This window comes from Salmo salar, chromosome ssa26, assembly GCF_905237065.1.
Source record: "Salmo salar chromosome ssa26, Ssal_v3.1, whole genome shotgun sequence".
Lineage (NCBI taxonomy): Eukaryota > Metazoa > Chordata > Actinopteri > Salmoniformes > Salmonidae > Salmo > Salmo salar.
Window position 1 is genome coordinate 25,927,276 of NC_059467.1, and position 26,978 is coordinate 25,954,253.

Sequence of the window (26,978 nt, forward strand, 5' to 3'; positions counted from 1 at the left end):
CTGAAGTATTTCTTTAAGGAGAGATAGAAGGTGTGAGAGGGTTTTTTGTCTTGTGTGTATGTCTGTTGAGAAACAGGCTTTTTACCTCAAGTTGGAGAAGAAAGGCTGGGCTCTAGAAGAGCTTGTTGACCGGGGTCTCTCCCCAGGGCTCTGAAGGAGGATGATCATATGAACAGTATGGTGCAGGCCAGTCTGAGCCAGAGGTAGCTATATTCATCAATGCACAGTGCAGAGCAGGCAGATGAGAGCGGGTCTGATATGCCTGATGCCTGATGCCTGATGCCTGATGCCTGATATGACTGTGGCTCTGAGACTGTTGCCTGGCGCAGGCAAAATGACAAGAGCTGAGTCCCCAGGCCTCTGGCTGATGTACCGTGACGGTGTGAAGAGGCAAATTGCACTGGCCTCCCAGATAAAGGGAAGCGTTTCTGGATCATAAATGTGTCGGTATGACTGTTAAACATGAGCTGGTGTAAATGGATTTGGAGGCCCTATATGGAGGCACAGCTCAGCGGGGGCCTGGGAGAATAGGGCCTCCTGCTGAACGGTCGGACCCCAGCCGGAGTCCCCCCTGAGTCCCAGCCAAGCCTCAGCCGAGTCCCAGGCCTCGCTCTTAGAGATCAGGCCTACCACCACAGGACCTCCATCCCCTTATCAGTCTGGACATGGCTGTCCACCCCCAGCCCAGCAGGACATGGGTGTGTGTGTGTGTGTGTGTGTGTGTGTGTGTGTGTGTGTGTGTGTGTGTGTGTGTGTGTGTGTGTGTGTGTGTGTGTGTGTGTGTGTGTGTGTGTGTGTGTGTGTGTGTGTGTGCGTGCGTGCGTGCGTGCGTGCGTATGTGTTGTCTTTCACCTGCTGTCCTATAGATAGTTAAAGCTCTGTCTAAAGTTGAGCCAGTCCTCTTCTCGCCATGTCTTACTTTAGGGCTTATCTCTGCACTGTGCTGAATAGAGCCAGTGAATGAGTGTGTGGATAGTGAATTCATCACAGAGTAGCGCTACACTCCATTACTCATTAACAGATTGATTTTGTTTATCAACTGAAATAATACTAGAAATCAAAGTGCAGGTAACGTGTGCCAAGATGGAGGGCTAGTAGAAGATCCTAATGAGAACACTTCACATGTGGATGATGAAATATGCATGAGTCATCCTAAGCTTTCCTTTCCAGATTTTGGATCATTAAAGATGGATGGTAGCATATGGAAAGCTTTTTTTGTCTTATTTTTCAAGTCTTGTTTATCAACATGTTTTTGTTTGTTTAAATATTCATACGGCTTTTATTTAATTCTTTCACATCTTACATATAAAAGGAAGCAAATGGGGGGGGCTTAAGAAGAAGAATGTTATATTAAGCACTTGGCAGAGTCTCTTCCCTCCTTGATTGTATTTTTCTTAGAAGCACTGCCTCACGCACCATATTTGTTATTTAAGTTGACATTCGTGCTTGTTTTAAAGAAACTTCTGGAACTTCAGTTTGAAACGTATGGGGCTGAATATAGAAGTGTGAATGCTTGTCGAGCACCAGACAAAATATTTAACAGGCATTTAAGTCATGGTTCTCTTCTCTTGGGTTTGGATATATGTGTTGATCCGTAGGGTGGCTCCCCTACTCTCACAATGTCCACTTGTTCTACATTCAAAACATGCTCGTCAAATCCAGTCGTCAGAGCCAGTCTGGTCCAGTGGAAAGGAACCTTGAGAACTCAATTTCCTTCACCGTGTAGTCTAGCACCAACCCTACCTCTGGTCTGGTCTCAGTCTAGCACCAACCCTACCCCTGGTCTGGTCTCAGTCTAGCACCAACCCTACCCCTGGTCTGGTCTCAGTCTAGCACCAAACCTACCCCTGGTCTGGTCTCAGTCCAGCACCAAACCTACCCCTAGTCTGGTCTCAGTCCAGCACCAACCCTACCCCTGGTCTGGTCTCAGCCCAGCACCAACCCTACCCTACCCCTGGTCTGGTCTCAGTCCAGCACCAACCCTACCCTACCCCTGGTCTGGTCTCAGTCCAGCTCCAGCACCAACCCTACCCCTGGTCTGGTCTCAGTCCATTCCCAGCACCAACCCTACGCCTGGTCTGGTCTCAGTCCACTCCCAGCACCAACCCTCCCCTAACCCTGGTCTGGTCTCAGTCCAGCCCCAGCACCAACCCTACCCTACCCCTGGTCTGGTCTCAGTCCAGCTCCAGCACCAACCCTACCCCTGGTCTGGTCTCAGTCCATTCCCAGCACCAACCCTATGCCTGGTCTGGTCTCAGTCCACTCCCAGCACCAACCCTCCCCTAACCCTGGTCTGGTCTCAGTCCACTCCCAGCACCAACCCTCCCCTAACCCTGGTCTGGTCTCAGTCCAGTCCCAGCACCAATCCTACCCCTGGTCTGGTCTCAGTCCAGCCCAGGCACCAACTCTACCCTACCCCTGGTCTCAGTCCATTCCTAGCACCAACCCTACCCTACCCCTGGTCTGGTGTCAGTCCAGCTCCAGCACCAACCCTACCCCTGGTCTGGTCTCAGTCCAGCTCCAGCACCAACCCTACCCAACCCTTGGTCTGGTCTCAGTCCAGCTCCAGCACCAACCCTACCCCTGGTCTGGTCTCAGTCCTATCCAGCACCAACCCTATCCTACCCCTGGTCTGGTCTCAGTCCATCCCCAGCACCAACCTTACCCTACCCCTGGTCTAGTCTCAGTCCAGCCCCAGCACCAATCCTACCCTACTCCTGGTCTGGTCTCAGTCCAGCACCAACCCTACCCCTGGTCTGGTCTCAGTCCAGCTCCAGCACCAACCCTACCCTACCCCTGGTCTGGTCTCAGTCCTATCCAGCACCAACCCTACCCTACTCCCGGTCTGGTCGCAGTCCAGCCCCAGCACCAACCCTACCCCTGGTCTGGTCTCAGTCCAACACCAACCCTACCCCTGGTCTGGTCTCAGTCCAGCACCAACCCTACCCTACCCCTGGTCTGGTGTCAGTCCAGCACCAACCCTACCCTACCCCTGGTCTGGTCTCAGTCCAGTTCCAGCACCAACCCTACCCTACCCCTGGTCTGGTCTCAGTCCAGCTCCAGCACCAACCCTACCCTACCCCTGGTCTGGTCTCAGTCCAGTTCCAGCACCAACCCTACCCTACCCCTGGTCTGGTCTCAGTCCAGCACCAACCCTACCCTACTCCTGGTCTGGTCTGGTCTCAGTCCAGTTCCAGCACCAACCCTACCCCTGGTCTGGTCTCAGTCCAGCACCAACCCTACCCCTGGTCTGGTCTCAGTCCAGCACCAACCCTACCCCTGGTCTGGTCTCAGTCCAGCCCCATCACCAACCCTACCCCTGGTCTGGTCTCAGTCCAGCCCCATCACCAACCCTACTCTACCCCTGGTCTGGTCTCAGTCCAGCCCCATCACCAACCCTACTCTACCCCTGGTCTGGTCTCAGTCCAGCCCCATCACCAACCCTACCCTACCCCTGGTCTGGTCTCAGTCCAGCCCCATCACCAACCCTACCCCTGGTCTGGTCTCAGTCCAACACCAACCCTACCCCTGGTCTGGTGTCAGTCCAGCACCAACCCTACCCTACCCCTGGTCTGGTCTCAGTCCTATCCAGCACCAACCCTACCCTACTCCCGGTCTGGTCGCAGTCCAGCCCCAGCACCAACCCTACCCCTGGTCTGGTCTCAGTCCAACACCAACCCTACCCCTGGTCTGGTCTCAGTCCAGCACCAACCCTACCCTACCCCTGGTCTGGTGTCAGTCCAGCACCAACCCTACCCTACCCCTGGTCTGGTCTCAGTCCAGTTCCAGCACCAACCCTACCCTACCCCTGGTCTGGTCTCAGTCCAGCTCCAGCACCAACCCTACCCTACCCCTGGTCTGGTCTCAGTCCAGTTCCAGCACCAACCCTACCCCTGGTCTGGTCTCAGTCCAGCCCCATCACCAACCCTACCCCTGGTCTGGTCTCAGTCCAACACCAACCCTACCCCTGGTCTGGTGTCAGTCCAGCACCAACCCTACCCTACCCCTGGTCTGGTCTCAGTCCTATCCAGCACCAACCCTACCCTACTCCCGGTCTGGTCGCAGTCCAGCCCCAGCACCAACCCTACCCCTGGTCTGGTCTCAGTCCAACACCAACCCTACCCCTGGTCTGGTCTCAGTCCAGCACCAACCCTACCCTACCCCTGGTCTGGTGTCAGTCCAGCACCAACCCTACCCTACCCCTGGTCTGGTCTCAGTCCAGTTCCAGCACCAACCCTACCCTACCCCTGGTCTGGTCTCAGTCCAGCTCCAGCACCAACCCTACCCTACCCCTGGTCTGGTCTCAGTCCAGTTCCAGCACCAACCCTACCCCTGGTCTGGTCTCAGTCCAGCACCAACCCTACCCCTGGTCTGGTCTCAGTCCAGCCCCATCACCAACCCTACCCCTGGTCTGGTCTCAGTCCAGCCCCATCACCAACCCTACCCTACCCCTGGTCTGGTCTCAGTCCAGCCCCATCACCAACCCTACCCCTGGTCTGGTCTCAGTCCAGCCCCATCACCAACCCTACCCTACCCCTGGTCTGGTCTCAGTCCAGCCCCATCACCAACTCTACCCCTGGTCTGGTCTCAGTCCAGCCCCATCACCAACCCTACTCTACCCCTGGTCTGGTCTCAGTCCAGCCCCATCACCAACTCTACCCTACCCCTGGTCTGGTCTCAGTCCAGCCCCATCACCAACTCTACCCCTGGTCTGGTCTCAGTCCAGCCCCATCACCAACCCTACCCTACCCCTGGTCTGGTCTCAGTCCAGCCCCATCACCAACCCTACCCCTGGTCTGGTCTCAGTCCAGCCCCATCACCAACTCTACCCCTGGTCTGGTCTCAGTCCAGCCCCATCACCAACCCTACCCCTGGTCTAGTTTGATCCCAGTCCAGCCCCAGTCTCAGCCCCAGTCTCAGTCTCAGTAGTAGTGATGACAGCCCATTGGGTATGGGGGTTGAACGTGGCTCGTGGCAGTTGATTAATTGCTCGCCTCGCTCTCTCTTCTCCTTCTTGTTCCTACTCTGGTGTTTCCAGGGTGGAAAGCTCTGAATGGCTCTGGTACCGGAGCAGATAAACCACAACAGTATTATTGTTGGCCTACAGGAGGCGCCAGCACAGCCGAGGCACGGGTCTACAGAGAAGCCCGGGGGAGGAACAGCAACGAGCCCCACATCAAGAGACCCATGAACGCCTTCATGGTGTGGGCCAAAGATGAGCGCCGCAAGATCCTCCAAGCCTTCCCAGACATGCACAACTCCAACATCAGCAAGATCCTGGGTAAGCCTTTCTTCTTTCTCTCTCTCTCTTCCAGCCATACCTCTCCCCTTCATCCAGCCATTACAGAGTCTGTTACAGTCTGTTAGCCTTCCTGTGTTAGATTATGTTTTTAAAAAAATTCAGACCAAGTTGGAAGGAACAGGATCAGATTTGGTCAGAAAGTCAGGAAACTGGCATGAAAAAAAAAAGAAAATATATTTTTTTATAGGTTTGTTGAAACTAGCATTCTTAGGGTTGTCAATGAGAATTTTGTCTCTCCCACAGATGCTGAAAAAACAGTCCTTATAGACTTGATACAATCAGTTTATTATTAAATTATGTTGTAGGCTTTTGTTAAAATCAAATGTTCCCTATTAAGCACAATGAATTGAAACCATAGCAAAAGCCCAAAAGCGTCTTCCCTTTTGAAAAGCCTGGTGTAGTGTAATCCTTCTCAACAGCCCCCCCCCCCCCGCTCTCTCTCTCTCCCACAAATCTTCCCTCAGCTGGGTATAAACACTAGGCTGTTTGGCTGTTGGCAATAGTGATAAACGTGTAGTGTTTAAACTACTATGTTAACAACAAGAAGAAACAGAACGCCATTCATGAAACAGTGGAACACTGTGGAGGCAAATTGCCTGACGGACAGAATGAAACACGTTACTGTTCGTGACGGGAGACCCAACGGTCTGGCGGTCCAGAGCTGAAATCTACAGTCGTTCATTGATATGTAGAAAATATTTGTTCTCCGTATAAAAAAGTCAGGTTTTTCCAACTGCACATTTGATTCAGACAGGGTATAACTTAAAACCTTTGTAACAGTTTTAATCTCTTAATGACTTTTATGCTCATTTAGGTGTGTTTAATTAATCTAGTGTGCTCTGTGGTTAATACCTGTCTATGTGGACATAAACATTTGTAGCCCGGTACCAGTGGGAGTGGGGGGGGTGAGGCGGGGTGAGGCGGAGGGAGGCGGGGGGGTGGCATGTTGTCTGATTCGCCACAGTGGCTCAATCAGCCCTGGCTTACAGATGGATTTACCGCCATGTCACTGCCGTCAGTGTTTGTCATGAAAAATGACAGTGGTTAAATGGGTCTCGTCCCCACTGCACTGAGAGTCAATAGATCACAGCCTTTAAAAGTGGCGTCACCCAGGCAGGAGCAGGACACACTAGAGATCAGCTGGAGACTATTTACAGGCCTGGTGTAGTTTCTGTTAACTCACCCACAGCCCAGCCACTGGCTTTATGGGTTTACATGGTTACTACAGAGACCACAAAATAATATACTGTATCCACAATGGAAACTCCTATTTGCATTGATATATCTATTGATTCTTATTAACTTTTTACACCTCAGTAGTGAAAATGTACGTTGAAAGTGTATGTTTTACTGATATCTGTGTGTCTGCTGTGTTACAGGCTCTCGCTGGAAGTCTATGACCAACCAGGAGAAGCAGCCGTTCTATGAGGAGCAGGCCCGTCTCAGTAAGATCCACCTGGAGAAGTACCCCAACTACAAGTACAAGCCCCGGCCCAAGAGGACCTGCATCATCGACGGGAAGAAGCTCCGCATCGGCGAGTACAAGCAGATGATGCGCTCGCGACGGCAAGAGATGAGGCAGTTCTTCACTGTGGGGTAGGTGCACAGTGAAGAACGCCAGGCTTAGAGCACAGGCGCGACACACACACACGTAGACATACAGCTAAATGACTATTCTGAAATCAGTTGGCTTTTTGCCTGAGAACAGACTCTCTCTTCACTGTGCTTACACTAAAGATTGTTGTAGTGTGTCTGTAACTTGTCACACTAAGCCCCTGAACTTCGAATCAACCCAATTCATCAACCCGTTAAATCATGTATGTTATACAGCCCTCAGAATAGATGAATAATGTTTTAACTAGTTTCCCTTTTCCGTAAAAAAAACGTGTTATTTTTTTCTCCACGTGTAGTGATGACGGTGGTGATAGTTCGTCGTACGCAATTTCCAACCGATTTGCGGAGCATTAATGAAACCCCAAGTCAAACACATTTCCTCATCCACTTTACTGTCAAGTGCTTTTTAATAGTAGTGATTTATCAATTTGAGACAATAGCCGACTGCAATAGCAGAGAAAGAGATGCTGACATTATTACAGGATATAAAGCATAAGTATAGATTTACAGAGGGCTGGAGGGCAGCTGTCTGGAGCTTAACTTCCTAATTTACTGCGTGTGGTCAGTAAGGAGAAGGCTTCTCCAGGTGTTCCCTCATCACCCGTAAGCTATACGATCACTGGAGTATCAATCACTGCTAAAACACCAGATGAGAGAGAGAGAGAGAGAGCACTAACCACCAATCGGCTTTATGTTACCAATAAACTGGGTGCCGTTTCAGAACGACTCAGAACGGTGCTGTCTGGACAACTGTTCTCCCAAATCATTTTCACAGAACCATTGGCTGAGAACACACCTCTGTGGAGAACAGTTAATCCAGCTAGCTCTCAGTTGAAGTGCTGAAGTGGAGGTGTCTTTAGGGTTGACTCGAGCAGCACACACACTGTCAGCATTCTTTCCATTTGCTCATCCCATGTGATTCTAATTGTTTTCCTTAATACAGATTTGAAGTAAAGCCTTTTTACTTCAAATAACACAGAACTGATATTGTTAAGAGAATTTAGTCTGGATTATAATGATGAAACAGGAACAAACGTGTCTAATAGTCTCTCTCTCTAACTGTCCTTTCATTTCTCCCTACAGGCAACAACCGCAAATCCCCATCAGCACCAGCGCCGGCGTGGTCTACCCTGGGGCCATAGCCATGGCAACAACCACACCCTCCCCTCACATGACGTCGGAGTGCTCCAGTGCCTCAGCAAGCCCGGAGCCGGCCATTCCCGTCATCCAGAGCACCTACAACATGAAGATAGAGCCCAGTGCCATGTTAACCAACGACCCCATCATCAACGGAGGGGTAGATGAGATGGACATGTACGAGGACTTTGACGAGGAGCCCAAATCGGACTACAGCAGTGAGACTGAGACACTGGAGCCCATCGTCAGCGCCAACTGAGGCCTCTCAACACCTGAGCCGAGACATACACACATTCATACCGGAGAACCATCCCCAGGGCGGAAGACTGACTGAAGGAGGAGAAACAGAAGAACAGAAAAAATACAGAACAAAAAAGAACTGGTTCTGTTGATTTATCATTTAGGAGCCTGCATGCATATGTGGCTGCGTCAGAATCAACAGCTAAAGGTCTTAAATGTTTCTTACAGTGTGTGAAGCAGTTTGGTTTTGTTCATTTAGTTTTTGTTTTTTTATTATCTCATCGTTTATTTTTTGTGTTTTGTTCATGGACATTTACACAATTAGGTTATTGCCCATACAACTTTGGATGACAGGACTTGAAATGTAACGTTTGATATGAATCCATAATTCTTACAGTCTTACTTTTTTTCTTATGATATACATATTATTTTTTTCTCTTCAGTTAAATGCTTTTAATAGATTTCATTACTGTTTTTGATGGGAGTTATATATTCTCACTCAGGTATGCTGTGCCAGCCAACAGCTTGTGAATGTTTTAAATACGAATTTATTTGAAACTATTTAGAAAACAAAATATTTGGAAATTCATATTAACTAAAAACAAACAAACAGAACAATTCCACAATTCTGGGACATAATCAGACTCCCTTATTATTAATTGTATTATTATTATTATTATTATAATTATTATTGGTATTATTAACATACTGTACAATTTCGTGCAGATGTGCCAAACGTTTCAAGGTTTTTTTCTCTAAAATAATTTGTTTGAGTCTCGAGGGAGAGACTCGAGTCTTAAACAATCTCTTAATATCTTAGTGCGGCTACAAAATCCAGTTTCTATATATACCTTCTATATTGAAACACTCAGGAATCTGGAGACAGTGTGCTGTGTCTAGGGCAGGAACAGGAAGTGATGCAATAGCTTCAGGTGTGCTTGTTCATAATGGCAGCTGTTCTCCATGGAGACCAATGCGGTGACCAACAGGCCCTTCTCTCCCTGTCCCTCTCCAGCTCATGTCACCAGCCCAGTCTAACACAGAGCACTGTAACACTCCCCTCACACTCTCTGCTCATTCTTCAACTCAGTCTTACCAAGTTCTTAATCAGAGTGATTGTAATCAGGCCAGAATTCCAAGGAGCCAAAAGCATCCAATCTGTGGGATTGGAAAGGCAGTGAAAGGCAGCTTTGGGGGCATTATAATCACAAATTGCTGTTTTACAATGTGTAGCTACAGTACATTCGGTTAAACACTTTAGCCCCTACTGGGGCAGCAAGTTTTAAAGTCTTTGGTCTTAACATTTTTTTTTTAATCTTAAGTATTTTTTCGACATTGTAAATCTTAAATTGACACGAGAAGGTCTTAAAGCAGAGTTAACTACTGCAGCAGTCTTAAGAGAAGAGGCAGTGTGTGAGGGAATAACATCGTGTTTTTATTAAAGGAGGGTTACAGACGAAGTATTACATTCTAACAAGTCATATTAAACACAACAGTATTTCATAAATCACACCAGATCTGAGATGGTGATTCTCTACATTCATGCACTTAGATATTAACACTTACTACTTCATTTTTCAACTAAGTTAATATTTTATATTGAACAAAATGTGTGTTGTTTTATAATGGCCAGTTGCCTATTTTACATAAAGTTAAACATAAGTATTTTAGAGCAATTGAAATTGCACTTCTGTATTTTATTTACATACAGACAATGAGTATGAAATATAACACAATCAATCAGCTCTTAATCTTGTGACAATCAGTCACAAACTGAAAGTCCTTTACCTCTTGAATGGTTCTTTTACCAGTTGAACAGATCCCAGGTTGTTACCTATGGAGAAACAGCTAGAGATGGCCAGCAGTCAAGGCCCTACTGTCCATAATACAGCCCTCCTACAGGCCAGAAGGACTAAGTGCCTCCCTCTCTGCCCTGCCCCTGCCCTGTCTTGACCCCTTCCCATGGCAACCCCCACACCCAGGGGGTGCCATCTGGCTCAGAGTGGCAGGCAGTGCTAGGCTGGGGAGAGGAGAGAGGGGGAACAATAAGGACGGGGCACGTAGCGCTTATTGTGCTCTCCATCAAAGCGCAGGCAGTGAGGCCTCCACCCTGGCTCCCGCCCTGGCCCAGCCACTAGGCGCTGGCAAGCAGATGGAACAAGTACATCAAGCTGTGGGGGATTATTAAAATGACTGACGAGTGGATATCATCTCAAATGCAGCATTATTAATGCATGAGCCCGGCTATTCTCCTCCCGTGCCCTTGAACCTGTCCATTTCAGACCAAGCCCAGAGGTTTAAAATGATCTAAATGGCTGGTCACCAGCGCTGGCTGTCTGCATGGCCAGGACTCCCTCCTACTGCTGGTCACTGCATTACTCTCCCAGGTCTAATTGATACAGATGGCTCTTTAGTACTTTACATTTTTCTCGACCCATTCAGAGCTGGCTTTTATTGTGCTGTGTCCACGTTTGAAGCATTTATCTTAAGTCTTAGAAGTTTTTAAGCACCTCATTATTAATTTCCATTTCAGTTTATTTTAATTTTTTTGGTTGGTTGGTTTCTTTGTTGCTATTGTTGTTTTAAGGTACAATGCTTTTTTCTAGGATTTCCTCCCATACACAAACCTAAACGGATTTCCCTCCAGGTCAACATGTCTAGGTTTTTAAGCTGTTACTTCTGTTTGCTGGTTGATTGGTTGATTTGTACGTGATTTGTACATATTTCTATGTCCATGCCTAACCAATTCAGTGGGCTGGTAGTTAAAAAAGGACTGTTGATAGGACTGAAACTTGACTGCGCTTGTATAACAAAAAAAACCAAAAAAAAACGAAGAACTTATATCTCGCAAGGAGACAATGTTTCATAAGTGTTATAAGCACTGGATATAAATTGTATTTTTATCAATTCTGACTAATGTGAAGCTGTTGTACCAGAAAAAAACCTGAATGAACAAAAGTCCCGACGACTTGGACTCGTGGGCTCGTTCTCACAGTTACCAGATTTGAATCATTTTTCAGTCGTCTTGTTTTGTTTATTTATGCAAAGACATGTGTAGTGAATGAACACTTTGTCTAAGCTCCAGGGCCACCAAGGGGAGAGAGACAGCGCGCGCGAGAGACTGAGCGGTGAACTCGACAGAAGGCTTGCATAGTAACTGGTTAGCTGAGAAACACCGGATTTCAGACACGCATTTTATTGGTCACATATGTTTTGTTTTGTATATTGTATTTGAAGCTATATAGTGAGTATAGACATTTTATTGTATTTATTAGCCACTGTTGGCTCTAAAATTGTCAGTAGAACATAATGAAAGGACAATCAGAGAGAAAAAAAAATATGTTTAATGAATTGGAGCTTCATTTTTCAATAAATTCACCATTTCATTATAGATTTTATTGTAAATACAACATAGGAAATAGAATTATATTTTTGTTCATAAGTACTTAGTGAAGTATAAGTTATGTATTTGACTGTTCTTTTTTTCTTCCTTTTTTACATCAGTGTATGTCGATCCATGTTCTTAAAACTGACAGGTACGTCATGTAGATTCTGAATATTTCTCCCAGTTGAAGAGAGCAGTATTGGACGGTTGAGAGAGCAGTATTGGACGGAGCTGTAGCTGAGATAGACAGACAGGCCCCTTCATGCTAGCGTTTCAATGACCTCCCTCAGACAATTCAAGGAGCCAGTCAAAACCCAAGCTGTACTCCTTAGCCTTGGACATTAAGGACAAACATTTTTTAAATAAATAACTTCATTTGTATCTAATTACATGCACAGTCGGTACAAATAAAGTACTCTGTATCTTTCATAGGGACAGTGCTAAAATTCATCTGAACAACAAGCAGTTAAGATGTATATGTTTTTATTAGTCAACTTGCGTTTGCAATCATGACTCAATCCTAGCGACATACCTTATCACTAGTGTTTTGTGTTTTTCACAGCCCTCGGTGGTTATACTGTTATGTGCCAAATTTGAACGGAGGGGTTGACAGTAGCATAAATGAATAGCTACATTTTAATTGCACATCTGCATGCATTTGTTACATTTAAAATTAGAATGACCCAAGAGGATTTTATTCCTTGGCAATTTTACACAAGTTCTTGGGGAGCTGAAATTGAAGGGAGTGTGCAAATATTTATTAGTTTTAACGTGGCACAATGCAGAGCCACTCGTGTGTATTCTAGGCCTATACTCTTTTTGTCCTTTTCTATGTGTTGCTGACCTTTTTAAAGGTAGCCCATCCAGCCATCAGCAAAGTGTAGTCATGACCTTTTCTATTAATCCATCTGTCTCTCAGCCATGTAAATGCGAACAAAATTCAACAACTGAAGACAAAGCTTGTATGCTGTTTCAATAACTTAATAACTGTAATAATTTTTTCTGTCATTGAACTTTGTGATGTATATGGTGGGAATGTTCTCTGTGTTAATTTAATTAGCACAATTCACTGACATGCTGGACTGGCATGCTAGCTGCTGTTCAGGAGTGTAACATTTGCTGTTGGGGACAATTTATACAGTTGTCAATGGTACTTTGCTTTCTAGATTCATTTTTTGTCTCTCAAGCAACACTGTGTGTGGGTCTTCTGTCGCTGGGGCTGTTGCTGTTTTGAAAGCGCTGGCAGACTGATACAGTTTTCTGCGTAGTTTTCTTGGCAGGTACCTAGGCCCATGGCAGGTATTGTTAAGGGCGTAACTAGAGAACATGAAATAGTGTCTGTTGCTGCTTTGAAAAAAGTTTTAATTCTGAAAATGTAAATAGTTTATCATAATATCTTGTACAGTCCAGTGTAAAGTTTTTAATTGAACTTAAAAAAAGGTTGCCATCACATTTGTGTTCACTTTCTTCTTCATACAGTACAAAAGGACAGCTACTTGCTGAGGATATTATTGTTAAAATAAAAAAGGAAAAGGTACTAAAATATTTTATTTTGCTTGGCTTCAAAATGTAAACCAGCAAGTCTTTGGTTTCCATGTGCAGTATTGACGTGAGGTAAACTTAAGGTGAAATAATTCTACAGTGGTATGTATTGGAGACCAGTCTCCTCTGTGTTGGTAGTATTAATACACTATATCAAATAAAATACACCAGATGACTGACACATTTGGGTGTATCTAGGCACCTTAGTAATGTGTGCAAATATCTAGGTTGTGTTCCCCACAGGATGCGTTCAGGCATATTGTAATGTAACATCATCTTTCTATATCTACTCAATCCATTGATGTAACAAGGCAGGAGTGGGTTGTATAACTGCCTGTTTAAGCTCATTTACCTCAAGAGTTTCCTCCTTTTGCGTAAAAGAGTAAGAAATTGTGTGACAAAGTCTCACCATCACTCCCATATTTTGTACTGCTGTTGACACTTACAAATTAAAGAGACATTTTGTTTTAAGATCCGAGTCTCTATTTTGTTGTTGTTGTGCATTGATTGTCCATTGATTTCTCATGCAAAAACTACATTGATTTCTCATGATACTTTTCAACATTTTATTTTCTACTGCAGTGTGGGATTGCATTTTTATAAGGACAATTATTTACCGAAGGTGGCCCATAAGTCATAGTTTATCATTAGAATGAGTGCCACAAACTGATGTTCACATTAACTAATGGTAGAGATTACATTACAGTATGGTGTCCATTTTCGGACATCCTCAACCTCATGCCTAAAATATCATATGTTACTTAAACAAAGCAATACATTTATGTTTATTACCTTTTGTCTCAAGACAATGATGCTATTTTCTGAAACCCTGCAGCATCCCAGCCCTCCCGTCCAATGAGAAGAGACCATTAGGGAGACAGAGAAAGCATGCAGTAAAGGTGTGTAGAGGACCTGTGACCTATTTCGCAGGTAGACGTTCAGAGGGCAAGGCCCAGTGTGTGTGCTCCTGCAGCCAGACACAGACAGGTTTATGTGCCAAGCAGGGCCAGAGGAAAGGTCAGGCAGAGAGCGATCAACTCAGACGACGTGTGGTCATTCATCTCCTTGGATCCCTGCCATCCATGGCTCATCATCATCTTGCTAGGCCTAGGGTAGAGGGTAACAAGATGGAGTCATTTTTAGGCAAGGTTTCAGGAAACAACAACCTTTCAGAGGTGTTTGATTCCAAGACAATTAACAACACTGTGGTCTTATATTTCTTTTGAGATTAAGTTTTTGATATAGACTACAGTTGTCATTGTTTCAAGTTGATATACACCCGCAGTCATTTCTCTGCTTCCATAAACAGTCTCTCTTTCCATTCACAAAAAAAACGATTTGCAGTTATGGTGAGTGATATATCAGGGCTGTAAATAAAATGCATATCCATGGTGTATACGGTTCAGCAGGGAGGAAAGCTGCTTTTCCTTTCTTCAAACTTCTGTTTGCTGGAGTACATTTCTTATAAAAATAAAGGTTCTGGAACAGGAGCCATTTCCAGAACATTTTGGAAAACCATTTAAGTGTCTTTTGTTCTCTTCATCAATCTTTTTTTTGTCTTTTACCAGTGTGCTGCCTGTGAGCTGTCTTCCTGAGAGCGTAAAAGCCCCAGTTTAACTGCGGCATGTATAATAGACGCCTCTGTCAGCTCTCTCCAGCAGAAGCGCCCAGCGGTAGATGGAAAATTAGACATATACCGGTGTACAATAAATCTTATAGTAATTCTCCAAGCTTGCATTACGAATAATGGCCAGGAGAAAAGCCCTGTGCTTTGTGTATTTCTCTTTAAGTTACTGTGCATGGGTGTGTGGGCGTACAACATTAAAATGATACTGGGCCTGTGACATTTTAATCTTGAGTGAAAGACAATAATTCTCATTTCCTTTGGCCCATATTTTTTATCTTCGATGTGCCATGCTTTTTTCTACGCTTGCCAGATGGGAGAAGGGGGTCGGGGGGGGGGGGATGCCACTGCCTGTAAGTGGCCTGTTTAGATGAGCTGTCACAGTGTTAGTACAAATGTAGGTGTTTTGGCTGCAGATAATAATTAATACAGTGTTGCTTCTGCAGCACACTGGCAGGACTGCAATTTCACCACTCCGATGACTAAACATTGTAGAGGGGAGGCGTCTGGAACAATATTTTACTGTTCTGGAGTCCCTGTCTGCCCTTGCGCTCCACGGCATGGCCACTGAGCCCAGTGAATCAGTCAGAGAGCGCCGGCTCCCCAAGCACAGCTGCTATTTATCTGATTTTCTCATTAGACTTGACTCATGACTTTATTGTAGGCCGACTGCCTTTGGCAGAGCTACTGCAATGCTGAAGTATTACTCTCTCTCTCTGAGCAGTTTGAGTGCTGCTCTCCCTGGCGATCTGCAGGTACTTCAATCTATGTATGGTTTTACTCTGTCAATCTGACTATTAAAGGAGAAGATTTCATGGATTTCATTATAAAATTAATTTCAATACTTTTGGGAAAGAGACACACTGATGGACCAGATACCCAATAGATATACACTGAGTGTTCAAAACATTAAGAACACCTGCTCTTTCCGTGACATAGACTGACCAGTTGAATCCAGGTGAAAACTACGACCTTTTATTGATGTAACTTGTTAAATCCACTTCAATCAGTGTAGATAAAGGGAGACAGGTTAAATAATATATTTTTTTTCGCTTTGAGCCAATTGAGACATGGATTGTGTATGTGTGCCATTCAGAAGACAAAATATGTAAGTGTTTTGAACAGGGTATGGTAGTAGGTGCCAGTCGCACCGGTTTGTGTCAACAACTGCAACACTGCTGGGTTCTTCACTCTCAACGGTTTCAGTGTGTGTGTCAAGAATGGTCCACCACCCAAAAGACATCCAGCCAACTTGACACAACTGTGGGAAGCATTGGAGTCAACATGGGCCCGCATCCCTGTGGAACGCTTTCGACACCTTGTAGAGTCCATGCCCCAATAAATTCAGGCTGTTCTGAGGGCAAAAGGAGGGTTGCAACTCAATATTAGGAAGGAGTTCCTAATGTTTGGTATAGTCAGTGTAAATTTTACTAAGAAGGAGATTTCAGCACTGCCAGGTATTGCCAATATTAACAATGTTGAGAAAACCCAAGAAGATGACCCCGCTCATTATTATTACTATTGAGATATGATATGTCTTTGTAAATTGGTGATGTCAGTTCATATTTCTTTGTACATATTAATACATTCTGTAGATAAGAAGAATTCCCTCAGAACTTTGACTTGGCTTCCCTCTCTGAGTTATCGGACATGCATACATATGTAAGGACGGCCCAGGCCCTCAGCCATTTTTTAATCCTTGGAGGTGAAGGACTTAAGAAATCTTGCTAATTTCACAGATGGTTTAAAATAGATTAGTGTGGAGTAGCAGCTCCCGGAGATGGGCCGACCCACCAGGCTCCCTGTTCAGCTGCCAAAACTCTGCACCGCCGACACTCGCAAGTGCCTTCCAAAAGTCCTGCAAGGTTAAACTCAAACTTTAGCATCCTAATGCACCACCTGACTAGTGATTTACTGTGCCACACCTCTATTGAGCTCTCTCACATTCTCTCTGTCTTGAAGACGTACGATGAACTCTCTATGTCTGACTGATACGTGCTTCTCTTATTTGAGAGCTTTATAATGCAGTAGACTTGCCACTTCCAGTTGCAATTAGTTTTTTCTAGCTTCCCATTGGCATGGGTTGCCAGCTGTTGTATGTGGCATAACATGGACACATGTTCAGTTTCCCCTACACAGTAAGAAATCATAATCATCTTGTGTTCGTTCTTTGTTTCTTTTTACATTTTCTGGCCTCAGTTACTTTCAGAAGCCTTTTCCAGATTGTTTAGATTGTGTACAGATCCAGAGTTCTGAGTTCTTGTGCTTGGGAAATAAAACCCCTCCCTCTTTCATTTTCTATCAAAACAATGGCTGCAAGCACAAAGGTCCTCACATTGAAATGAATGAACTCACTTGGCTGAGAAAGGCCATCTTTAATTGTATAACTTGTGTCCTGCCCCATCAATCGTTTGGCACAATGTGTCTGAGAGCCAAGTCTCTATAAGGGAGAAAGGAGAGTCTGCATGGTGTGCTGTGCTGGGTTGGCCAAGCCTGCTGATAGAGTCGGGCCATGTCCGAGAAGGCAAGACACAACTCTGGCCAGGCTCAAAGGGCCCAGCTTGGAGTTAATGTGGGAACACAATGGGCCTGGGTGAAAAACTCGACATGGTTTTGTTGGACTTGTCATTCCTCAGTGCATTGCTGTGAGGAAAGCCTAGGAACCATCTGAATGTTGTTTGTGCTTTTTTTAATGAGCCATATTTGGGCCAGCTTTCACAAGGCCTTTGTGAGGAGGCTTTAACAATGGAAAGACGCTTTGAGAAGTGACACACACTATGGCTGCGGCCAGACCTTCTTGGACCTGCCTCATCAGGGGGTTGTCTCCAGAAGGCTGACATCATGACACAACGGGACACAAGCTGTTTCCAGCAGCTATCAAAGAGATAATGTATCAACAATTCAAAACATTTTATATGGAAATTCCTTAAAACGCTGATGTAGAACATAATACTAGAATGACACTGATCTGAGGGAGTGTTGGGAACAACTTCCAAATTCCTTGAGAGACAAAAACTCAAAAAAGGAGTGCAAGATAGAAGTTGTAGGTGCATCCATTTTCAAAGAGTAAGAAAAAATAGTGGGTGTGCTTGTGTGGATTAGCCTGCCTTTATGTTTACTTAGTTGTGTTTTTCTGTGTGAAATCTGACTTTCCAAGCACGGTTGTTGGGCACATTGGTTTGCTAAATGAACTTTTGAAAAATCCACATGGGACAATATTTCAGAAAATGTAATTTTACATACTGTTTCACATCATTGCATCTCCTCAGTGTATTTATCTCTCAAAGCATTTGACTGCATTTCTTTGGGGAAGAATGAATATGTAATGGATATTTAAAAGCATCTCCGGTCCCTCTGCATTTTGAAGAATTTAACAAAATAAAGGTTCCTATGTTGGCATGTGTTATTATCTCAAAGCCATCATTCAGCTCTCTCATGCATACGTTAATTACTCAACCACACCTTTATGAATATGTAAATGTAGGCAGAATGCTTCATTAATTAGTAATTCATACATTTTTCACGAACCCAATACATTGCCAATGTAGTCTGATGAATTAACAGCGAGAACTCTGAAAAAAGGAAGGTTTTCAGTGGTTCTGAGCGAAATCTGTTATTTGTGTTTGTCAATGTAGAGCAGGGAAAAACATCAGTATCATTCATGTACTACTGTGGAGCTTGTGTTTGGTTATCCATGGATCTCTGGTGAATTATATGCCTTGGGGGTTTTGGCAGTGTCTCTCTCAATGTAGAAATGTTGGTAAAAAATGATGTCAATTTTGCCATTGCCTTCTGAACTGTATCTCATCCTGGGGGAAGCAGCACTGGTGCCATGGTTACTGCTCAGGACCAGGAGGGCTCAGTACCTGTATCACCAACCTGGACTCAGGCGTAGATGCAACATAGTAAATGCAAATCTGGGACACTCCAATTAGTATGATATGTTACGTTTCATATGTTATGTATTAATATGTTGATGTCCATCATCCACTCCGTATGATATGTTTTACCAATTACAATTCGTACAATATGTTACGAATTTGCAAAACTTGTGAAATGTTACGAATTCCAATTTGTTGTGGCTAGCGTTAGCTAGGTGTCTAATGTTAGCTAGAGGTTAAGGTTAGGGTTAAGGTTAAAGTTAGGGATAGGAGTTAGGTTAAAGGGTTAAGGTTTGGGTTAGGGTTAGGGAAAGGGTTATCTAACATGCTAAGTAGTTGCAAAGTAGTTAAAAAGTAGTAAGTAGTTTCAAAAATGCTAAAGTTGTCCGTGATGAGATTCGAACACACAACCTTTGGGTTGCTAGACATCCACCCTACTTTCATTTTTGTCTTAAGTGTTAAGTGACCTTCTGTCTTACCTAACCATACCAAACCCAGCATATCATACTAATTTGAGTGTCCCGGATTTACATGTATTATGTTACGTTTAGTCTATGAGACCAGACTGAATTAATAAGCTTAGATGGACATGGAGGCCTGATCCTAGATCAGCACTCCCACTCTGAGTTGTTTTATGAATACGGGCCCAGGGTTGTCCTCATAGGGAGATGAACAACAGAAGGAAGGCTGGGACAGCGAGGACTAGGGAAAACAGTATGACTTCTGAATACTGGCACAGTGATAGGGACCCTTGAGAACTCTTTGGCACCAAACTTGCAACCCTCAGCAGTGCACTGGCATATTGTCATTAACTGAAAACCTGCCCCTTTCCCGCCTATATTCTTTGAAGTCAAGCTTGAGATCTATGACTGAAATGTGTTGGCCCAATATAGTAAAAAAAAGAAAATGCGAATGTAGTTGCAAGAAATTATTGCAAAATAATGGGTGATTGTGGATATCAAATCTGTCTTTTTGATTTATCTGTAAAGAAAAGTATTGTATTATGATTATGCCAGGGATCCAAACATCTTTAAAATAACTTAGTCTACTGAAACTTAGACCCATAATGTAGTATGCTAACAAAATACAAAGGGAGATAACTGGGCGGCAGGAAGCCTAGCTGCTGAGGAACGCTCCACTTTGTTCTCTTATATGGAGGCGGAGCTGAGTTTTGATAACTGGGCGGCAGGTAGCCTAGCTGCTGAGGAACGCTCCACTTTGTTCTCTTATATGGAGGCGGAGCTGAGTTTTGATAACTGGGCGGCAGGTAGCCTAGCTGCTGAGGAACGCTCCACTTTGTTCTCTTATATGGAGGCGGAGCTGAGTTTTGATAACTGGGCGGCAGGTAGCCTAGCTGCTGAGGAACGCTCCACTTTGTTCTCTTATATGGAGGCGGAGCTGAGTTTTGATAACTGGGCGGCAGGTAGCCTAGCTGCTGAGGAACGCTCCACTTTGTTCTCTTATATGGAGGCGGAGCTGAGTTTTGATAACTGGGCGGCAGGTAGCCTAGCTGCTGAGGAACGCTCCACTTTGTTCTCTTATATGGAGGCGGAGCTGAGTTTTGATAACTGGGCGGCAGGTAGCCTAGCTGCTGAGGAACGCTCCACTTTGTTCTCTTATATGGAGGCGGAGCTGAGTTTTGATAACTGGGCGGCAGGAAGCCTAGCTGCTGAGGAACGCTCCACTTCGTTCTCTTATATGGAGGCGGAGCTGAGTTTTGATAACTGGGCGGCAGGTAGCCTAGCTGCTGAGGAACGCTCCACTTCGTTCTCTTATATGGAGGCGGAGCTGAGTTTTGATAACTGGGCGGCAGGTAGCCTAGCTGCTGAGGAACGCTCCTTTTCGTTCTCTTATATGGAGGCGGAGCTGAGTTTTGATAACTGGGCGGCAGGTAGCCTAGCTGCTGAGGAACGCTCCACTTCGTTCTCTTATATGGAGGCGGAGCTGAGTTTTGATAACTAGACGCAGGAATTGCTAGTAACAACATTGAGTCACCATCAGTCGATTCATGTAAAAATGTAATTCTGAAAACGCTTACATGTACCTACCTATGTTTGTCCTGTACTGCTGCAATCCTTCCACAGGGTGCTGAAATATAAATTTGAAGTGAATATAACCACCGACCTTTTCTTTATTTGTGTTGCTCAACTCAGTGTGAATGTGCATGTGCCAATTGAGTCAGTTTTGTTGTTGCTAGCAAATCCAGAGTTGAGCAAGGCACTTACCCCTAATTGCTGCAGGGTTGCTGATGAATGGCCGCCCCTGCCTGTGACCCCACTCTCTGAGGGTGTCTCAGGGAGAGTGGGATATGCAATTTTTTTTATTTCCAATTCACATACAGTATTAATACGTACATGTGTGAAATAGCACAAATATAAGCACCCACCAAATTATTATTATTACTGATAACACTAGAGAGGGATCTATTACTGTAAACAAGTGCGTATTATAAACATGTTGGCATGCTCACTCAACCTGCACAGCTGAGGCAGTGAATATTACAGCACCTCAGAAGCATCTGGTCCACACATTAACATTCACTCCATCCACAGAGAAAGTGTTAGTGTGTGTGTGTGTGTGTGTGTGTGTGTGTGTGTGTGTGTGTGTGTGTGTGTGTGTGTGTGTGTGTGTGTGTGTGTGTGTGTGTGTGTGTGTGTGTGTGTGTGTGTGTGAGACTGTGTGTGTTGTGTCTGTGTGATTGTGTGTGGTGTGTGGGTGTGTGTATGTGAGACTGTGTGTGTTGTGTCTCTGTGTGATTGTGTGTGGTGTGTGTGATTGTGTGTGGTGTGTGGGTGTGTGTATGTGAGACTGTGTGTGTTGTGTCTCTGTGTGATTGTGTGTGTGTGTGTGTGTGTGTGTGTGTGTGTGTGTGTGTGTGTGTGTGTGTGTGTGTGTGTGTGTGTGTGTGTGTGTGTGTGTGTGTGTGTGTGTGTGCATGTGCATGTGCATGTGTTTGAATGCTTGTCTTTTAAGTCCTTGTAAGCTGTAATATATTCATTAGATAGACCCACTTGATCTTATTTGTCTTTGATAATCACTTGAATTAAACAGACTGTGTTGGGTGTTTGCTTTGGGGACCCCTGTACTAGCAGCACTATGAATGGAGACATGGTCTTGTTGACCTGCATTGACTCAAGGTCTGTTTGGCTGAGTGGATTTTAGATGAACCTCCCTATTAAATCATGAGGCTTTTCTGGAGTAGATGGAGGAGACAGTGGAGGATATACTATGGCAGGAGCACATGTTGGCTAGCGTACATTCCAGGCACCATGAATTTAACATGAAAGCTACAGACAAGCACACTGGGATGTTGCCTTTCCTGTAGGGGATTCCAGTCTGCTACCTCTTGGATGCAGCCACTTTGTTCCTGCCTCCCCATTGGCCCAGGCATACAGTATATTTATGTAAATGGTAGAGGGGCTCCTTAGCTGTAAAAATGAGTGTACTCAGAGGAGAGGGTGTCAGGGGACCTCTGGAGCAGGAAATATGGGGTGGTGGGCGGGGGGTTAAAAGAAACAAACAAATGTGCCATCATGATAATGTATAACACTTTACAATTCAAAAGTGCATGCATTAAATCATTACGCTGGATTATTTTAATAAAACTGTATTCGTTTTGAATAATGGGGCGAGTGGGGTTTTGTGCTGTCAGATTTAAATGCAGTGCTTTCTCACAGGGCTTTCTCTGAGATATGGGCCTGTGAGTTGAGCTTGGCATGAATGTGGGGAACACACATGAGCAAATGTGTTCCAAGCGATGGCTAGAAAAAAGGTCAGCAACAACCTACACTATGAAGTCCTTTGTTTGCATTGATCATCATGATTATTTCAGTTATATGTGTGTTGGAAGCTATACTGATGTGTGTTTGGGTGCATGTCATGTGTTGGTTCATGAGTCTCCTCTCTCAATAGCAGATTCAGGATGGGTATGAAAACATTTCCACCTGCAGTGGTTTCTTCTATCAGCTGCCCCCATTGGCACTGAAATATAGCTGTATACTGATGGTGTAGAGAGACACAGAAAACATGCAGACTTATCCAAGTGCCATGTTATGGCTGAAGCTTTGACTGGTCTTGCTGCAAAGGTTTATGACATCTGATTCTGTAGCATCTCCTCCATGCTTTTGGAGCCTTTTTCCTCTCTGAAGACATGGTGGAACTGATGAGAAACTGATCTATGATTAAAAGACGGAGCCAGAGGAATTAACATTGTCTCCCCTCTGCAAATTCAACACATTCTGTATTCCATAGAAATATGATATTCCAGAAAGCTTGTCAAGCATTCTGATTATCGCTATGCAATCACACAGATGCAAGTGATATTAAATATTCATCCATCTAGTTCCTTGATGTCACGACTTCCGCCGAAGTTGGTGCCTCTCCTTGTTCGGGTGGCGTTCGGCGGTCGATGTCACCAGCTTTCTAGCTGCCACCGATCTACGTTTCTTTTTCTATGTTGTTTTGTCTTGATTGTACACACCTGGTTTCCATTATGTTATAATTTACTCCTTATTTAACCCTCTGGTTCCCACATGTTTTTGTGCGTGTTTGTCCGTTGTGAAGTGGTCAGTATTTCTGTGAGCTGGTGTGTTTCCCAGTGTGGAATATATGTTTGGTTTATTTTCGAGTAAAGTTACGTTTTTACTCAGTTCTGTGTCCTGCGCCTGACTTCGTCCAACCCGCTACACACTGACACTTGACACTTGAGGAATAATGGTGATGGAAAAATCTTGGAAGTTGTTTTCTATTTTTTAATGATTATTTTAACAAAGCTAAAAAACTGTGCTGGAAATGAGAAAATCTGCATGCAAAAAGAAAAAGCTATGTTTGGTGGATAAAGGATGATAACCGTAGAGGTGCGTCTCTCATACATTTAGTAAAACCATTTCTCTATTTCTCTCCCTCTCGTCTCAGACTCCATCTAAAGAGATTGACACGCTAATAAACTGATGTTAATTAGACATACTTTGAAATTCTCCATCCTGCTCTCCTCCATTTTACCATTCTGGATCTGGTGGCTTATTAAATCATTTGCTGCTCTTGGGTGATCTCCTTTTGAAACTCGGCCTGACCCTCCGGGCACAATTTATTTTTTATTTCAAAAATTATTTTTACCAGCAAATTTTGCATTAGTTCAAGAGAATTATAAATCATTATTACACAGGCAGACACTTCAAACATTTTGTTTAAAAGCTTTCTGCTCGATGAGGCTTCAAAGGAGATGTTGGGACTGATGACTGTTACACTGGCATGCATCCATTCATTAACACACTGAAGTTGGCATGATAATATTGCGAACATGCCCCATAAACTATAAGACAGTGTGATTGTATTAAAAACCTTTGTTACAACCAGGAGAAGGTGCCCTATAAGGATTATATCAGGAAATGCCAAAGCCTAACACAGAGCAGCAGCAGCACAAGCGATCAACAGGGAATATGTGTGTAGCCTAGCCTGCTGTCTGATCAGTGAACTTCATGAAGGTATTTTAATAGGCCTAATTGGCTTCTAGCTACAAATCATTACTGAGATAATACCATGAAGGTAACACTTGATTACAGGCTATTACTTTTGATTGTCTGTTCACCCATATACAATTGGCATGCTCTTGATGCTGGCATATGTTTTATATCAGTAAAAGTGAAAATGTACTTTCAAGCAGAAAATAAATTATTTACAAGACGCACATCAGACTGAGTTTACAAAGGAACACAGGATTCACTCTGATTTTCTCAAGGGTAACACTTAACTTCTTCTGCTGGTCTTGACACTTTGGGTTATTGAAGGATCCTGATTTGAAAGCAAGGGAAAGCTGAATGTCTCACTGAAAAGATATTCAGACTTCCTTTTGTCTTATTCAAATCTAAAACAACCTAATTGCATTATTTGTTGTGATTTTTATTCTAAATGCAGGTGCAAAAATCATGAGAAGCACACTGACTATAAAAAGAGCTTAATTAAGAATTCCCATTTAGTAACTGATGTTAAAGCCTTGGCGTTGGTAGGATAGGTATGTTTTCATTCTCCTCCCTTAATTAGATATCACATATTCTACAAAAGATGTATACCTTGGAGGCAGAGCCCCAGCCTTGATCAGTGTAATTGTGTGACTCTGGAGTTGTGAATAAAGACTTTGTAAGCACCCATGGCACAGCCAGTGGAACAAAAACACTGGTCCCAACATCAATTAGGATGGTTCCATTAGCATGGCTTTGTTTCCCAGTCCCATTGAGCCGCAGATCAAAATACAGTCAGGCAGTTTAATTACCCTCCACCCAGGGGTGGCCAAGCCTTTTGATTCGCCCTGCTTCTTTCATTCTAATATGTCACATTGTAGTAAGCCGGCCTATCTTTATAAAGGAAGTGCTCAGAGAGAATGTCCAGAATATTCGCCGTAGTGGTAATGTCCCAAGTGCAATTACAATTAATTTAGATGTGCAGGCTGTACTAAAAACACACAATTCATTCCAACATCCAATATGTGATAATTTCTATGATGGTAAAAAAATTTCCATAATTTAAGATATTAGTCCAAGTAGCCCATCAATCCACATAGAGTACTAATAACCAGTTGGTAAAAGTAATTGTTTTTTAAATGTGAGGAGCCATTAGATAAAGTTATCCATTATCAACCTATTGGCGAGAGTGTGTGAGCACAGACATAGCCCTGGACGGATGGACTTGATGAAGGGAAAACTAGTTAGAAGTTCATCTTTAATCGGGCATTGCACTTAGTCTTAGGGGGTTCTGACCACTTACAGTATGTACCTGATCAAGAATGATCATATATTACCATTGACAGTGTGGTGAAATGTACTATAAAATATTAACAATAATAATAACATCTGCCGTGTCAGCTAAAAAGGGGTCTGGAAAAATGTCCCACTGTATAATAAATGTTGAGAGTAGGGCTTCACATTTTACAGGGTTATGGGCGTTCTTAAATTATAATGTTCGGCTGCAGCGTGTTTTGGATATGTAATTGAAGGTATACAAGGACGTAAAAGAAGAATTTTAGATTATAATGAAAAATATTAATGTATCAGTTTATTGGTTTTGCTGTTCAGTGCATTTCATTTGAAGAGCCAGCAGCTACAGTATCTTTATTGTGGTTTTGTGCTGAATAGACATAAAGGCATCTGTAGATCTAAAAATGATTCTGACTCTTTATATAAAAATGACCCAGCTGTGGAGAAAATACTTGAATAAAATGTTGCAATTATTTTTTTAACTTTAATTCAGAGGATAAACGAAATAGGAGCTCTGAATATCTAAGGTGTCAGTACTTTTTAAAACTCATTCTCGCTTCTGGAATACTTTCTGCTAAACCAAACACTGCAATCTGTTTGGTATTAAGACTCTGTTTTTCACGTAGTCTACTAAATTGTAATGCCATTTTGCCAGAGCTTTTTCTTTTCAGTCCCACTGCAGAGAGAGGATGTAATGGTGTGTGGTTGAAATATTCCTCCATTGGAACTGTTGTTATCATCAGGGTTTATTCAGATCCACTCTCCCTGTCCCAGGCCAGGCACAGACATAGCAAAGCTATCATTACAGCTGAACCTTCACAAGGCATGACTTGGAGTGATTGAGGAGGATTTGACTCGCATATTTCACCAAGTCCACAATGACGGCATTCACTGGCCATACAGTATTATCTTTGGAGGACTATCACGTTTGACTTATTGCATTTGTAAAAAGGTTAAAAAATGTTAAAAAAATATGTTTCAATTGATCAATAGTCAGCTCTTATTATTAGTACAAACAATAACACTTTATGTAGTGTCAGAAAAAAACAATACTTCATCACCTCAGTCTTTTAACGCATTGTCAACATTTCTGTGTACCTCTAGCTGTCCAATACTTCCCAGGAAAATACTCATTTCCCTTTGACAAAACAGTAAAGCTGAATGGCTACAATCTCAGCTCATGAAAAGGCTGTACAGTAGACTCCTTTCAAATCAAGCCAGCTTGCAACTGGTCTTATTTTGCTATTGAGTTGATTTTTGCATTCCCCTTAAAATAACCCTCTTAAGGTTTTATGATGGCTCTTTATTATTGCGGCTTTAAGCTGCCTGGTCAAATAAGGAAACAATTACAGGATGTTGGCTTGGATATTGGTTCAATTTGCCAAATAGATTTATCTTCATTCTCATTGCAGATGAAAACATTCAGAGATTTTTGCCAGTTTATTAATCAGAAACATACCATACAACAATTTCAATATTATAAAGGGTATAATTATAATTTGGT

At 43.7% G+C, this 26,978-nt stretch overlaps 1 protein-coding gene across 24 annotated transcripts in view; it reads left to right on the top strand.

Moving 5' to 3' along the window:
• Nucleotides 1-13,691, top strand: part of LOC106587493 (transcription factor SOX-6) — a 203,970-nt gene extending 190,279 nt beyond the window's left edge. For 19 of the 24 annotated variants that reach the window (XM_045708401.1, XM_045708398.1, XM_045708408.1 and 16 more), the window contains 3 exons: nucleotides 5,039-5,281; nucleotides 6,682-6,898; nucleotides 8,000-13,691. In XM_045708401.1, the coding sequence (XP_045564357.1) occupies nucleotides 5,039-5,281; nucleotides 6,682-6,898; nucleotides 8,000-8,312 (773 nt within the window). In that variant the 3' untranslated portion in view covers nucleotides 8,313-13,691. The remainder of the gene's footprint in view (nucleotides 1-5,038; nucleotides 5,282-6,681; nucleotides 6,899-7,999) is intronic. The other 5 variants (XM_045708406.1, XM_045708407.1, XM_045708413.1 and 2 more) reach the window with 2 other exon arrangements.
• The last annotated feature ends 13,287 nt before the right edge of the window (nucleotides 13,692-26,978 follow it).